Source organism: Theropithecus gelada, chromosome 4, assembly GCF_003255815.1.
Source record: "Theropithecus gelada isolate Dixy chromosome 4, Tgel_1.0, whole genome shotgun sequence".
In the NCBI taxonomy this organism is placed as follows: Eukaryota; Metazoa; Chordata; class Mammalia; order Primates; family Cercopithecidae; genus Theropithecus; species Theropithecus gelada.
In genome coordinates, this window is record NC_037671.1 from 3,338,486 (window position 1) to 3,355,135 (window position 16,650).

At 43.6% G+C, this 16,650-nt stretch overlaps 1 protein-coding gene across 2 annotated transcripts in view; it reads right to left on the bottom strand.

The window, feature by feature from the left end:
• Positions 1 to 16,650, bottom strand: part of EXOC2 (exocyst complex component 2) — a 203,884-nt gene that overhangs the window by 115,430 nt on the left and 71,804 nt on the right. For both annotated transcript variants that reach the window (XM_025383676.1, XM_025383677.1), the window contains 2 exons: positions 11,613 to 11,726; positions 9,971 to 10,095 (listed from right to left, as the gene is read on the bottom strand). In XM_025383676.1, the coding sequence (XP_025239461.1) occupies positions 9,971 to 10,095; positions 11,613 to 11,726 (239 nt within the window). The remainder of the gene's footprint in view (positions 1 to 9,970; positions 10,096 to 11,612; positions 11,727 to 16,650) is intronic.

Consider the following 16,650-nt stretch of genomic DNA (forward strand, 5'->3'; position numbering starts at 1 on the left):
TCCCTCCTGTGTGTGCAGATCCGCTCTCCTGTGTGTGTGCAGATCCGCTCTCCCTCTTGTGTGTGTGCGGATCCGCTCTCCCTCCTGTGTGTACAGATCTGCTCTCCCTCCTGTGTGTGTGCAGATCCGCTCTCCCTCCTCTGTGTGTGTGTGCGGATCCGCTCTCCCCCCTGTGTGTGTGTGTGCGGATCCGCTCTCCCCCCTGTGTGTGTGTGCGGATCCACTCTCCCCCGTGTGTGTGTGTGCGGATCCGCTCTCCCCCCTGTGTGTGTGTGTGCAGATCCGCTCTCCCTCCTGTGTGTGTGTGTGCGCGCGGATCCGCTCTCCCTCCTGTGTGTGTGCGCGCGGATCCGCTCTCCCTCCTGTGTGTGTGTGTGCGCGGATCCGCTCTCCCTCCTGTGTGTGTGTGTGCGCGGATCCGCTCTCCCTCCTGTGTGTGTGTGGATCCGCTCTCCCTCCTGTGTGTGTGTGGATCCGCTCTCCCTCCTGTGTGTGTGCAGATCCGCTCTCCCTCCTGTGTGTGTGTGTGCGGATCCGCTCTCCCCCCTGTGTGTGTGCAGATCCGCTCTCCCTCCTGTGTGTGTGTGTGCGGATCCGCTCTCCCCCCTGTGTGTGTGTGTGCGGATCCGCTCTCCCCCCTGTGTGTGTGCAGATCCGCTCTCCCTCCTGTGTGTGCAGATCCGCTCTCCCTCCTGTGTGTGTGTGTGCGGATCCCCTCTCCCTCCTCTGTGTGTGTGTGCGGATCCGCTCTCCCCCCTGTGTGTGTGTGTGTGGATCCGCTCTCCCTCCTCTGTGTGTGTGTGCGGATCCACTCTCCCCCGTGTGTGTGTGTGCGGATCCGCTCTCCCTCCTGTGTGTGTGTGTGCAGATCCGCTCTCCCTCCTGTGTGTGTGTGTGTGGATCCGCTCTCCCTCCTCTGTGTGTGTGTGCGGATCCACTCTCCCCCGTGTGTGTGTGTGCGGATCCGCTCTCCCCCCTGTGTGTGTGTGTGCAGATCCGCTCTCCCTCCTGTGTGTGTGTGTGCAGATCCGCTCTCCCTCCTGTGTGTGCAGATCCGCTCTCCCTCCTCTGTGTGTGTGTGCGGATCCGCTCTCCCCCCTGTGTGTGTGCAGATCCGCTCTTGTGTGTGTGCAGATCCGCTCTCCCTCCTGTGTGTGTGCAGATCCGCTCTCCCTCCTGTGTGTGTGCGGATCCGCTCTCCCTCTTGGTTTAAAGGCTGCTGTGATGCTCTGCCAGTCCTGGCGAGGAGGACACCGGGACCCACTGAGCAGGCGCCGTGCTGAGATGTCACACCCCACAGCAGCTCCACGGGTTGCTGTCTGAGTCAAAATCAGCACTAAAGGGAATCATGTAGCCACATTTTCTGATATTGACAAAACCCATCACTGATGAGCAGGTCAAGGTGAGGTGACCCCGGACCCCTGGCTCAGTTTATAGCCCTTTTTGTTGACAGGCTAACCTCCTCCACCCGTCTCCCCCACAGCAGAGTCACTGTCAAACTGTCAGCCAAGCATGAGGACTGAGAGACACTGGCATCTGATAAAGGCAATCCTATTTTCCAGAAAATTAAACCAAATAACCCAATGTCTGGTTCACTTGACCTTTTATTTTCTCTGAAAACAGTTTTAAGTAGAATAACTCAGTAAGCAACTTGGTACATGATCATAGGTTTGTTATTGTTTCTAATCTATTAAAACTTAAATATGTGAAGCAGTTGAACATTATAAGTTTGTACTTGAGAAAACAAAAAAAGTATGTATAACAGCACTTCTTAAAGAAAAATCAAGGTTATAGAAAGACTATTAGTTCACTACGATTATTTGATCATTTTAATGCTCAAATAAGATGTAGATGTCAAATTTGCAATTGAAATAAAAAATTCATAATACCCATCCATGCATTTATGTAAATGCCGTTGTTAAACGAGGCACTAAGGAATAATGTCTGTGTAGGGTAGTATCTAAAGGATCCAGGGTTGGGCACAGAAGCATGTACATGCTGTAAGCATTCTACGTTAATGCTAGCCCGTGTGAGACAGGAATATTCAAGCCAGATCACAGATGAGCAAACTATTGCTATGAAGAACCAAACAGTAAACACTTCAGGCTTCGTGGGCCACATACGGCCTCTATCACATATTCTTCTTGTTTTGTTTTTAGCATGGGAAAACACACCCATGCTTAGCTCCCGGCCTGTACAAAGGCTGCGGCCTAATTTGGCTCACATGCTGACCTCTGAGGAGGACTATACTTACTGAAGTAGGAGAAGAGGAAGGGTTAGTGTAAGATGCATTAATATTTTAAATTGACAAAGAGCCCTTCAAACATTTAGTTTCTATTTCTTATTTTACCAAACTTTTATCAGAGTAGACAAATCATATATAAATTATATTTAAACTGGTAAAGTATTCTGTGGTTCCTTCTCTTCCCAAATTATACTGAAGAAAATCAATAAATAATAAAATAATTGCAACTAGAAGACTAACAGGAATGATTCTCACTTAGATAACTGAGTCCTTGAAAATGATACTTACCTGAATTATCTTCATACATCAACAGACACTAACAACAGAACGTGTCAAAAAATCAATTATGGCTCGAGCCACCCAGAGTTAAGCAGCAGCAAGACAAGGAACAGGGGAAGGAAGACAAATAAGACAAACAGTGCCGGCAGCAACATGTGCCATTTGCTCTGCTCAGGCTTTTCACGCTAGTAACCGTAACCAAAATTCATTCAGATAGTTTTGACCTGCAGGCGTTCTTGAAAGGAGCAAGTGATAATGGTGGATTTGTCACTAAAAACAAGAGATTATACAGGTCATTAAATGCACAAGCTCGGGGCATTCAGGGGAATCGCTACCAAAACAAAGGTGGTGCTCAGAGGCACTGAGGAGCTCGGGAAGGCCTTTCACCCTCTACCAACAGCTCCACCAACCTCACCGCCACCCTGAGGGCCAGCGTAAGCAGCATCTGCTAACGACCCACAGGTCACTCCCACTTCAAGGGAACACAAGGGAATGACAGAGGGAAGGCCATGGCAAAATGAAGTCTGGTGCTAGAAACATTTTTGCAGAATAAAGAAAAAACTGTACTAAAGATACCAAGGTTGCTATTGGCAGGTGTTATGCCAGACACATTTCTTCTCAAGTTCTGATTAAAATACCTGCGGGGACCCACAGGAAGAAACAAAACTGACAATGGCATAAAAACTTAAGGATGAGTAAAGGCTATTAACGGTATAGCGGGTTGGGTGGACTGAAAAAAAGCAGACTTGGACTGGGTATGAAATAGTTCACTGGATGGAACTGAAGTATGCAGATGAGGAAAAAAAAAAAAAAAAAGCAGAGAAAAGCTCTGATTCGTACCTATCCCCTATGGCCAACTCTGGAACACAAGGATGGTACAGACCAGAAACATCTTCCAATGTTTCCGTAACTATCTTCAGGACTACAGTTCTGTTCCCCCATTTTTCTTAACCACACAGCTCCTTTCCTTTGATAACCATTTAGAGAACAATTTCCCCACATCCCAGAATGGCAGGAAAACAGACGGAAATCGGGAGGAGGCATCCACTGCTGGTCAGCGGAGCAGCCGCTGAGAAACAGAAGCCAGCTGGGCAGCGCGCAGGGGCAGAAGCAAGAGAGCGACGTGTTAACCCAAGACATTCAGAGGAAAACCATGAGTTCTATCTAACGTGAAAACAAGAAAAGCTCCGAGAATTGAAGAGGGGAGTCTCTAGATTCGGAAGGCTTATCAAGTGTTGGCTAAAATGAATGAAAACAGAACCTGTATTCCAGTATATCCTGCAAAGGTATTTTTTCGTTTCTAAAAAAATCCAAGGCTAAACAAATACATCTTTTAAACATTTAGATAGGGAGAAAAACAAACAATTTACAAGTAATGAAGAATTATGTTGGCTCAGGATTTTGTCTCTGCAACACTAAAAGTCATTGGATCAATGTCTTCAGAAAATAATTCTCTTACAGTCAAGTGTGTTCATGCATACAGGCAACAGGTACTTCCAGACACACCAGAATTCAAAAGGTATAGCATAAAAGATGTAACACATTGTTCAAGACAAAAAATTTCAAAGATAAGGATAGGAAAGATGAAATATAAAACATAGGCAATAAACATCAAAGCCAATTAAGTTTACGTGTATATGTACTGTATATGTTTGTGTGTATGTACACACACACATATATTCACACAGACACACATAGATATGTACACACACACTATATATACATATTTACTGTATAACTGTGGTAAATATAAAATTAAATGTAAGAGACAAAAAATAAATCTAAAACTGGAAAAGGTAAAATAAGCTGGGTCCATAATTTCAAATTAAATTGAGGCAAAAAAAAAAAAAAAGGGAAAGGTATGGGAAATAAAGACATGCTAAACTGTTGTCAATGTAACAGAAGTCGAGACAACCTATAATAAAATCTTAAAACATTTCTCTCAAATCTGCAAATAATATGGTCTACATTGCCAAGAAGAAAAAAGGAAGCACAAAAGGTAACAAAACAAGACAAAAGAAAAAGATATCAGGACAAACATTTCAATTATGATAAATGTAAATGGCTTCCATTCTTCTATTTAAAAGCAAAGGCTCTCAGAATAGTATTTAAAAAATCAAAATCCTGCCACATGTAGCAACACAAGACACATGTCAAAAGAAAAATCTCTAAAAGGTTACAAAGAATATTACAAATAATATACCAAGCAAACGCATACAAAAGGAAAGGTATAAAACGCTAACATTACGTTACTGTGCATCAAATAATCTAATCTTGCCCCCCAAAAGGTCTGGCCTTTGCCCTCAGGTCCTGGGAGGTAATCTCTAAACTCTTGAAATGTTCTGCCTGGTAAGAGTGTCTTTGTTTGCCTGTGGACCACCGGCCGCACTAGATAATCTAACAGTGGAACTGACGGTGAGGACTTGGGCTCACTCAATATCCGCCTGCTCTGAGGGAGAAGACTGAGGTCAGCCTTGACCACGTCCGTGTGACGGGGCCCTACCGGAGACTCTGGATCTGGACAACAAGGTTCGGGTAGCTTCCTCGGATGGAAGTACTCCACGTGCGCTGTCCGCACTGTTACCGGGAAAGTCAGTGCTGCCTGGAGCTCCGCTGGGAGACTACTGGAAGCTCCATGGATGAAAACCGCCTAGGTCTGCTCCATGAATCTCTCTCCCTGGCTGACTGTAATCTGCAATTTCCCGGTAATGAACCGTAACTCAGTACATCGGCTTTCCCTGAGTTCTGTGAGTCCACCTAGCAAAACACCAAACCGAGGGAAATCTCGGGGACTACTTAAGAACACGTTCTCATCAAGAGAATCTAAGAACCAGAAGTTACGAAGCAAACACATGCTTTACACACAGAGAAAAGCTGACAGAATCAAAATTAAAGATGGAGATTTGTCTGTCATGTTTAATATAAAGAAGCTAGATTTAGGCCGGGCTCGGAGGCTCAAGCCTGTAATCCCAGCACTTTGGGAGGCCGAGGCGGGCGGATCACGAGGTCAGGAGATCGAGACCATCCTGGCGAACACGGTGAAACCCCGTCTCTACTGAAAAATACAAAAAAAACTAGCCGGGCGAGGTGGCGGCGCCTGTGGTCCCAGCTACTCAGAGGCTGAGGCAGGAGAATGGCGTGAACCCGGGAGGCGGAGCTTGCAGTGAGCTGAGATCCGGCCACTGCACTCCAGCCTGGGCCACAGAGCCAGACTCCGTCTCAAAAAAAAAAAAAAAAAAAAAAAGAAGCTAGATTTAAATAATATAATTAATCAGGCATTGATATTATATCAGATAGTGGACCCTGAAGAAAACATGTCTGTCCATCCTTTTTAATTTTTGGCATACTTACAAAAACTTAATATATATTAAGAAACATTTTCTCTGTTCACAGTACTGTAAGAACAGACTACGAAAAGAAAAATTTACTAAAAACTACTAAGTCAAGGAGGAAAATTAAAATTACACATTTTAAAAACACAAAAAAGATATCCCTAAAAAATCAACGTTAAAAAAAATCACATAGAACATACAAATAAAACAGATAATGAAAGGGCCTGTAACATGAATTTTAAATAATTTAAAAATTAGGGCCGGGCGCGGTGGCTCAAGCCTGTAATCCCAGCACTTTGGGAGGCCGAGGTGGGCGGATCACGAGGTCAGGAGATCGAGACCATCCTGGCTAACATGGTGAAACCCCGTCTCTACTAAAAATACAAAAAACTAGCCGGGCGTGGTGGCGAGCGCCTGTAGTCCCAGCTACTCGGAGGCTGAGGCAGGAGAATGGCCTGAACCTGGGAGGCGGAGCTTGCAGTGAGCCGAGATCACGCCACTGCACTCCAGCCTGGGTGACACAGCGCGAGACTCCGTCTCAAAAAAAAAAAAAAAAAAAAAAAAAAAAATTAGAATGCAATGCTAATAAAACATGAAAATCTTGATAAAATAGAGAATTTCAGGGAAAACAAAATCAAAATAAAGCAGAGATAGTAGAGGGGTGAAAAGCATACGTGTGTGTGCGTGTGCGTGTGTGTGTGTGTGTACACACACACTTGTCTGTCTCACCTGCTGGCTCCCAATCCCCCCTTGAAGCTACTGATTCAGTCCTCAGGAGAGGCCCCAGACGCCAACGCCCTCCTGCCTGGTGTGATGAACCAGGAAGCACAGCACTATCCGTGCCTGAAAATGCTGAAAGTGAATCTATCTAACATCCAATTAGGTAAGTCCAAGCAATTTAATGGCAAGAAAAATAAGTTAAATGATACCATGAGGAAGTCATCGGTCAAATTCAGAGTAGGGGATACCTTCCAGGACAAATGACCTTGTTTCTTCAACAAATCAGTGGCATGAAAAACCAGAAACAGGCTGGGTGTGGAAATCAGCTGGGCGCAGTGGCGGCGCCTGTAATCCCAGCTACTCGAGAGGCTGAGGCAGGAGAATTGCTTGAACCCAGGAGGCAGAGGTTGCAGTGAGCCGAGATCGCGCCACTGCACTCCAGCCTGGGCAACAGAGTGAGACTCCATTTAAAAAAAAAAAAAAAAAAAAGGAAAAACCAGAAACAGGGTAAGAAAGGTGAGGGGATGGTTTTAGTTTAAAAGAGGATTAAGAGATTTAAAAATTTAGTGAAATGCCTGAATTTTATTTGAATCTTGATTTGGACATATCAACTATAAAAAAACAAGTTTGGGGATAATTTGAGAAATCTGAACTGGGAATGAGATGATATTTAAAAATTACTGCTAATTTGGTTAACTATGATAATATCATTGTGATTATGCACATAAATGTCCTTACCCTTACTTGAGAGACTGACATTCAGGTATTTAGGAGGAAACCATGCTGCTTGAGGTTTGCTTTAAAATACATCAGCAAGATGCAAACAAACCAACCTCAAAAGTGAGTATAAAAAAAGAGCAATAATTGTTAAATCTAGGTGACAGGTACACAGAAGTTAATTATACTTTCATCTCCGCTTTTCACATGTTCGAAAATATTCATAATAGAAAAGTAAAACCAAATTACCTGAGCAACTACATATCAGCTCTGTCAAATTTGAACGACGTAACTCCTAGTCTACATGGCCACTGACAGCACACAGAGCAACACATGGAGATCCCCACGTTACCACGTAACAGTAACACTCAAACCTGACCAAAAAAGCCTTTTACAAAACTAAACATCAATTTCATTTAAGACTACAGTTAGAAAAAGTTATAAAAAGCTAATAGGCCGGGTGCAGTGGCTGTCGCCTGTAATCCCAGCACTTTGGGAGGCCAAGGCGGGCAGATCACGAGGTCAGGAGATCAAAACCATCCTGTCCAATGTGGTGAAACTCTGTCTCTACTAAAATACAAACAAACAGCCAGGTGTGGTGGTGTGCACCTGTAGTCCCAGCTACTCCAGAGGCTGAGGCAAGGGAATCGCTTGAAACTGGGAGGCAGAGGTTGCAGTGAGCCGAGGTCGCGCCACTGCACTCAAGCCTGGCGACAGAGCAAGACTCCTTCTCAAAAAAAAAAAAAAAAGGTATGAATCCTATAGTAAATTAACATAATCACTTAGAGGCGTGCAACAGGTTTTACCTAAAGAATAAAAGGTTTCTAGCACACACAATTCTACATACAATATAAACCCAACTTTGTAATAGATACTCATATAAGCTAAGAAAAGATAAAAGGAAATACATTAAAATGTTAATGTGATTATATCTAAAATAGACACTCTTGCTAATTATCTACTTAGTATTTTCTATAATATGCATTTCCTTTATTTCAAAAAACATAAAAGCTAAATACATGTGTCTAAAGTACAAATTTACTATTATAATCACTTCCTATATGCTATAAGTTCATGTGTTCATTAGTAGCTGGTCAGCATTATCTTTATTAAACTTAAAGTTGCTAACATATGTCTAGGGTGAATGACTAATAAATGTGACTACATAAATCTGGTGTACCAAATAAAACTTCTTAAGATCTGCCAAGAGTGAAGTCATTTACAGAAGCAAAAAGCATACATACAAATATATATGCAGATGTAAATATGTTTTTTAAAAAGGGTGGAAACGCCAAACTTGTCGTGTTGCTAAGATAAATCATTTTAATTACAGTAATTTGTGGGAAACATTTGTGCAGCTACTGGGCATATGAATAACCACTTTATCTGATTAATACCAAACTCTGTTCATACATGCTCAGGTTTTCTTCCTGACATGCTAAGATTCACTATTGGTGACTTAGAGAGAACAGCAATAAGCCCAAATAAAGAATGGCACACCATCAAGAAACATAAGGCACATGTATTTATCAAGGAAGAGCACCGACCTTCTCTGTTCTCCTCTAGACATTCACATTTTACCCCTTCCTGCAAGGAAGAAGCTGTATCACATACACATTTAATGTGTCGGAGATCAATTAAGCACATATGGCACAGGAAGAGGGGGGCTTATTTATTTATTTATTTAGAGACGGAGTCTCGCTCTGTCACCCAGGCTGGAGTGCAGTGGCGCGATCTCGGCTCACTGCAAGCTCCGCCTCCCACGTTCAAGCAATTCTCCAGGCTCAACCTCCCGAGGAGCTAGGACTACAGGCACCCACTATGCCTGGCTAATTTTTTGTATTTTTAGTAGAGATGGGGGAGGGGGACTTTTAAAACAATAAAAGAATGTCTATACTTTAGGAACACAAAATAATTTTTTAAAATTTACCTTTCCAATTGAAGAAGATGTGGCCTCAATGTACAGTTAAGAGTGATGGATGCTTAAGCTATACAGGTACTTAGTTTTAAGTATCTTAGCTATTAAAAAGAACTGAGTTAACTTTTATTAATAAAGATTGCTTTTTACTAAATAGCAATAATTAAACTTTTATTAATTAAAGGCAATTTTATTTAAAAAAAAAAAAACCCTACCAACATCTTGCATTAACATGTCTAAAGCTATGACATCTGTACTCCACACAACGTCCCTCCCATACACAGATGATGGCACAGTGACAGCTACCTGCGTGCACGTGTGGGGGCCTGGGCGAGAAGGGCTGAAGAGACTGGTATCCTGTCATCCGCCTTTCCAAAGTGAACACACAGTGGGTGGCATTGACAGAATTAGTCACATCTGTAAGATATTGATGGTTGTGAGAGGATTTTTTAAATCCTCAAATTTTACGCATTGGGATTTAATTTCTTATCAGCCCTGGAGAGTGGGCATCACAGAGAGTTAAAGTAGTCTCCCATTTCACACATGTAAGATGGGTTAACAAAAGCCTCAGAGATAAATTTTTAAAGTACCAAGTCTTCAAAGAGATGCCAGCCTACTCTGCAACAAGTATTTATAGCACATTTTAGATCTCTACTTTGATAAAAACAGACCGAATGTCACACCCTGTAAACACCCTGCAGGCAGTGTCAGGTTTCCAGGGCGGAAGCCGCCGGCAGATGGCTCTGAGGATCGCCTTACCTGAGAGGGCATCCTGTGCCTCAAAGAAGGTACTGAGACCGCCTTTCACGTAGGCCAGGCTGCCCTCGCTCTTCTTGTTCGCCTGTCTCTTGAGGTTGGCGACTGCCATTTTGAGCTGCTCAAAACTGAAAGGAAATAAAGAAATCAAACATTTGACACTCCTAACACGCAAAAAAGAAAACAGAATTCCTTCGGTGGAAAACACTTTACATGCTAAAACCGATGCTAAGCAGCATACAGATTAATATCACATGAAGCCAGACGAAAACTAAACGCTTTCAAATTGTTACGTAGACCTAAACCTTTTATTACGAATGCCTAAATTACAACAGCTATACGAGTGTTGGGGCCCTCAATGGTAATTCCAAATACATTAGACCCCTAAGAAGTAAATGTGTAATGTTTTTATAACCTATATATAATATATACAACTTACCAGATAAAGAGTTTTGAACATCCTGTACCAGATAAGAAGACACAGATCATCCAGTGATAGACAATATTTCAAAAGTGTAACTGCTTTGTACATTCATTGAAGCATTGTGGAACACTGAGCATAATGTTCTACTCATCAATACTCAGTCCTCTGTCCTTAATAATAAAATTATGTAAATCCTGTGGGTCAATTCACAACTAAAATAACTAGGAAGACCACAGTATCTTATCTCAATATCTAAAGCAGAGAAAAGTGAAGGCAGGCCTCTGTATTTCTGAAGTTGTATGTCCATTTGAGCTAAGAAAATCTGGCTATAAAACTTTAAACGTATTCTTGATAGACCTACACAAGAAACGGAGCTCAATTTTGACTTATAACAATAGAAATTTTACATCTGTAATATAAAATTAGAATCATCTTCTACAATGAAAAAATTCACCTTGGACATTTGCTTTAAAAAGCAATCAGGTTAAATTTACCCTACGTATTAAAATGCCAACTTTTCTTCATGTTTTCTAGTAATGCTTTTCATCCTAATAAGTGAATGAAACATTTATATTAAGGTATATTTTAGCACACTGATTTATCAATAATTTAAGTTTTAAGCAATAAACCATTGATTTATCCAAATGTTTTTGTGGAACATAATTATTTTAAATCAATCTTGCAAATAAGCTACAGACCTGCTCTTGCAGAGAGTAAAATGTAATTAGAAGACAAAAGGGAACCTTGAAATTTGATATATGACTTTGTCTACTTTTTTGCTAATTTTAAGGCAGGTCCTTACATGATGATAAACCAACTCATCTTCCTTTGCCCTATGGTCAGAGAAGGCAGCGCGTTCCACGTTCTACACCAGAACTTAAAATCTGTATGTTGTTGAGTAGGGAGACATCACACTGACACGTGTCAGTTTAAGTCCCCAGCTAAGGCTCCATAAATTTTTAATAACCTGCACCAATAATGAAATATATTGAACATAAAATGACAGTGGGAAATGAAAGGCCTCTAAAGAATCATCTCATTGTACAAATAAGGAAACAGACACCCTGAGATGTTCACGGGCAAACCCGAAGTCAAAGAGCTCGTAGACCTAAAACTATGCAACTGTAGGCAGAGCCAGACCTAAAACTCAAGTTACCGAGTAATTCCAGTTTTAGCACCTGAGTGAAACCCTTTACAGCTGACAGTCCCATATCCACTAACCTGGTGTTCGAGTGATTCTCTATAAGATACCAGGCAGCTGAAAAATTCTCACTTGTAAAATCGGCACTCATTCCATGGAACAGCATTTCTAAGTCCTTCTGGGAAAATTTACTTCTGAGGGGAAAAAAGGTTTCAAATAGATTTCAGTGGTTATTATGACAAAAATGGAATAGGTATCACTGAGTATCCAGTGTAACACATATGAATACAAACCATTACAACAATACATATTAATCATACATTACCCAGAATATGTTTGTATATATGTACAAAATACATTTCCCACATCATGGCTGATTATTCTAACATGTAAACTTTGATTATATATAGAAAAGATAGGAAACTAGTTGAAATACAGAAATTACATCAATAAAAGAATATAAGGTTTAAAGAGGATTAAGACATCAGGCTGAGTTGTCGGTTTTATTAAACCTATCGAAATATGACATCAATCCCCACTCAATGTATAAAAATCAAAATTTGAATACAGTGAAATTTTAAAATATTAAATCACTTTGTTAAAATGATTTTTGTTAAAACCTATATGAAAGTTGTTTTAAGACGTACTGCCTAAGAAATCATCAAAGTACTAATAAAACCACATCTAATCACAAAGCAGCCACATTTGCATCCATGTCTAGCATGACTTGAAGAAAAGCTTGTGGTAACAACAGGGTATCCACATCATCTGCTGCTCCCTCATCTTGCCGACATGCTTAAGACTGACTTCTGGATCAATTCATTTACATATTCATTCGAACACTCATCAAGTATCTGCTATAGGTCACGTTCCATGCTGGGATGCCAGATGTGCCCACCAAGGCCCACAAGCTGGCGGCCTTTGCTGCCCTCGCCGCCCGTTTGCAGGATGAAATCCAAGCACGTCCAGGAACTGAACCCGCTTGTCTCTCAGGGCTCATCTCTGCCGCTCGAGGCCTGAAACCTGATGCTTCAGCAGCCTCAAAGGGACTACACGGTCCGCATGCTGGTTTCCACCACGTGGGTATGTACTTTGCTCGTCTGACTTGCCGTCCCCCACCCCGAAACACTGGACAAGCCCAACTCATAAGGTATAAACCAGACACAAATTATTTGATAGGGCAGCATCTCTTTAACACTTACGCAGCGGGGAAATGACTCTGGCCCCAAAAGAATTTTTAATGTGGGTAGGTCCGGTGGCTGTGGTACTTACTCTTCTCTGGGAGAGTCCTGCTGTCTCATCATTACAAACACAGCCTCAATTCAGAAATGAGGCAGCTTAGCCCGTGGTCAACACTCCAACTTCACCCAAAGGTAACACGTTTTTCTTCCCTCTTCCCGGCCAAAGTCAGTAGTTAACAGGCTGCTTGCTCGTTTGGGGGAAACATGGCAGCTCTGTCGTACAGGTTAAGGGTGGGATGGATAAAGAAGTAAGAATGGAATGTCCTTTGGGGCCTGTGCTGTCTGCCTGCCAGGTATTCAAACCCACATGAGTCTTGTGGGCACTTTCACAGGTTCCCTAAAGGGCTCTGGACTCCTCCAGCCATGACTCACGGATGCATCTGCTTCCTCCTGCCACCCCGCAGCCTCCAGGGGTCTCTCAGTCGTACCGCAGACACTCCCTGCTGGAGCCCCTCCACGTTCAGGTGACCAGTGCCCACAGGCACAACTTCCAACGGCCTGGAGCCCACTCTCTCTAGCACGCTGCTTGCTCACCTGGGCATGGAGAACACCCCTAAAATGCAGCCACCTCTACTGTCCATGCAGGCTCCGTGTCTCACAGCTGCAGGGAACACTGGCACCTGGAGGTCCCACTCACCAGGCCTAAGTGAAGACGGTCACACACTCTGCATCCTCCCACTTCACGGCCTAGCCGGCGCTCCCCATAGGTACCTCTGCACAAATCCTCCTCGCCTGTCTACACATCCTCTCCCTCTGTGGTCCCTAGAAGAACAGGGGATGTGAGCTGCAAAACCAGATCTCAAGGAGTTCCTCTATCAACCCTGTACCGCGAGACGCCCCTCACTCTAAAGTCAAATGCCTACTGCACGAGCATCTCAGCCAGGACAGGACAGCCCGTTCACATTCTGTAACACTGCCCTGCTTCACTAGGTTCCTTTTTTGATTGGGTGGGGGATGCCTTGCTTAGAATTATAATAACAGAAGAGAAGACAGATGAGATTTTAGGAGGTGGCACCACTTCCACTTAGACTGAGTGGACCTCGCATCTTTCCTCAGCAGCTTCACAAGTTAAAAGATTTACAGCCTGAATCCTCCTGATACATGCGTGTGGCATTCATTAGCTTGCTGGTCGTTTTCACCAGTCACCAGTCTCTGGGAGGGAGGTGGAGAACTCTGAGTTTTTAGAAGTTTATTTTGGTTTGGATTCTTCATGCTGGTTCTCATACTTTACTTAGTAAGAAAATCCTTTCACCTTTGGAAGTTTTTCTCACTTTATTTATTTGTACCCCATGCCTCCAAGTTAGAGCTTTGGGGGAATGTAGCGACTGAGTGGAGGCTTAGGCTAAGCTGTGACATGCGGAACCCCGGCTAGGTGACCCAGAAGTGCCTCCTTCTACAGTCCTGCTCTAACCGGCAGCAGCATCTGCCTGGAAGACGGCGTGCGGGATCACGGCTTTGTCTCCACTCGGCTACAAAGAACGACATGACCAATCAGTAGGGTGTGTCATCATGGGCAGGAGAAGTCACGGTGGCTGCAGACCATGTTTCTGTCAACCTTCCTTCTAGACACGGCCATTCAACGTAGTGTCTCATGCTTCACTTGGTCAGAGAGTTAAATGGTCTGAACAGAATCAAAATGCACTACTGATATCAACTAAATTCCTACTAACAACAGTCTTCACACATAATTTAAGTACAAGAAAGCCTCATCTAGCAGGAATGAATTCCAAGTAACATAGGACACAGCTGAGAAAAAAGAAACGAAAGAAGGCTGAGAAGTCAGACAGTTTCTGTGCCCCTTCCCCACACCTGTGGAACTTCCCCGTGCCTTGGTGTTTCTCTGCCCAAAAGCAAACAGGGAATGAATGGAGGTTGCTAGTGTTAAGAGCTGACAATGTGAAGAAAGGATCTGTGATAGATACAATGGTAGCAAGTAGGCCAAGAAAGTATAAAATGCAGACACAAAACTCAAAAATACAGCAGCTGCACACCCTGGAGAAACAGTTAAGAACACAGAGTCCCCGTAGGTCTGGCAGCTAAATCATACTCCACGTGTATAGCCAAAATAAATTTTTTTTAAAAAAGTAGAATGCACACAGCACACATAGAAAAGGGCTCTGTCCTAAACAGTTACAACGCTCACACTGGTGGTACTGACAGTGTTGCACAATGTGAACCAGCAGCTCACACCGGTGGTACTGACGGTGCTGCACAACGTGAACCAGCAGCTCACACCGGTGGTACTGACGGTGCTGCACAACGTGAACCAGCAGCTCAGAGCTTTCCATTCAGTACTCCGTTTTTAAAATTCCCCTGACACTTAAACTCTGGTAACATCTCACTTACAATGCATTACTCAATTGTTATTTTTACAAATCTAAACTGCTCTCAGCTATATCATAATATAAAGGCCTGACGTCTAGCGGAGGGCTCCAGGAGAGGGATTAAGATTTTAAGAAACTCTCCGGCCCCCAGGAGTCCCCACCTCCCTCATCCTCAGAAGGAGCAGGGATGGGTCTAGTCAGTCCCTAGCAGTGGGGCCCCTGGCGAGAAAGCAGTGGGTCTGGCAAGGTCCCCACTGGCCCCGCGCTCCCAGCTCTTCAGCCACGAACATCCCGTGCACCACAGGCTGCTGGGAGGACACGGGAGGCAGAGCCTGAGACTCGGCTTCCGCACTGGAGTGAGCAGGGAGGCCCACGATCCCGGAGCGGGACGCTGAGACTCGAGCCCCGCCCGCCCGCCAGCCACTCCCCGCACGCATCGGTCCTTAAGGCCCCTAAAGCGGGCCAGGTAGAATTTGAAAAGCACTACATCTCTTGGTCAAAATGCCACCTCCCCTAAGACAGAGCTGATGATTCTGAGAGTTCTTACTGAAGACACTAAAACTCTTTCGCTGATGTTAATGGGAAGACATGTATTGAGACTTACAGCAGAAATCAGACTTACAAGAACAAGACAGACATTATTTTCAAGATGGTGAAATTCTAACACAGAGATGTCATATAATCTTCCCCGAATCACACAATTAAGGCCAGGACGAACCTTGCCCGGACACCCAGAGCCCGTGTATAGTGGACACCGTTGGCTGTGACCCACCAGTCACCCTGGACCCTCTCTGCTGGAACACAGCCCCCACCTGCCCCTTAACTGGGGGAGATGGACCACCATGAGCCACACTTGTCGTGTCTCCCCGCTCCTGACTGGGTCACCTTGTTCTTGGACAGTGATGCCTGAGGAACGGTCTGCTGGAGCACGTCTGGGAAAGGTCTCCGTACTTTCAAGAAGGGAAACCAAGAAGAAAGAGCATCTTTCTGCCTGAGAACATCATTATGTCCAGCTTCAACCACAGGAATTGCTAAGGAAACGTGTTTTATGCTAAGGGCAACAGAACAGCCAGCAAACTCAGGCTCCTCACATCTCGGTGACATGACTGAGTTACTGACTCAACCAACCTTTGGAGTCTACCATCAGTGAATATTGTGTATTATGAAAAAGTAGATTGCATTTTTGTTTAAATCAAATGTCTTCATTTTCTCTTACTTGCAGGTGAAGGCATTCTGATTCAATATTCTATTGCAAAATACATGCCTAAATATACTGATCTTTTATGCAAACACCTCAAAAATGTGAAATAGATGACTTGGAAAAAACAAAAAATGAATACCAATGCCAGAGTCCATGAAGCTCCACGGGTAACACAGCTGCAAAAGTGCAGGCAGCTCATCTCAGTACTCCCAACGGAAGGCAGCAGTTACAAGCAGCGGCTGAGGGCACAGGCTCTGGGTTCAGTCTCAGTGTTTGCTCGATCCGCCTGAATAATCTCCAGAAGTTATTCCATTACTAACGGATCACAATACATTCCTCTGAGGAATGTTTT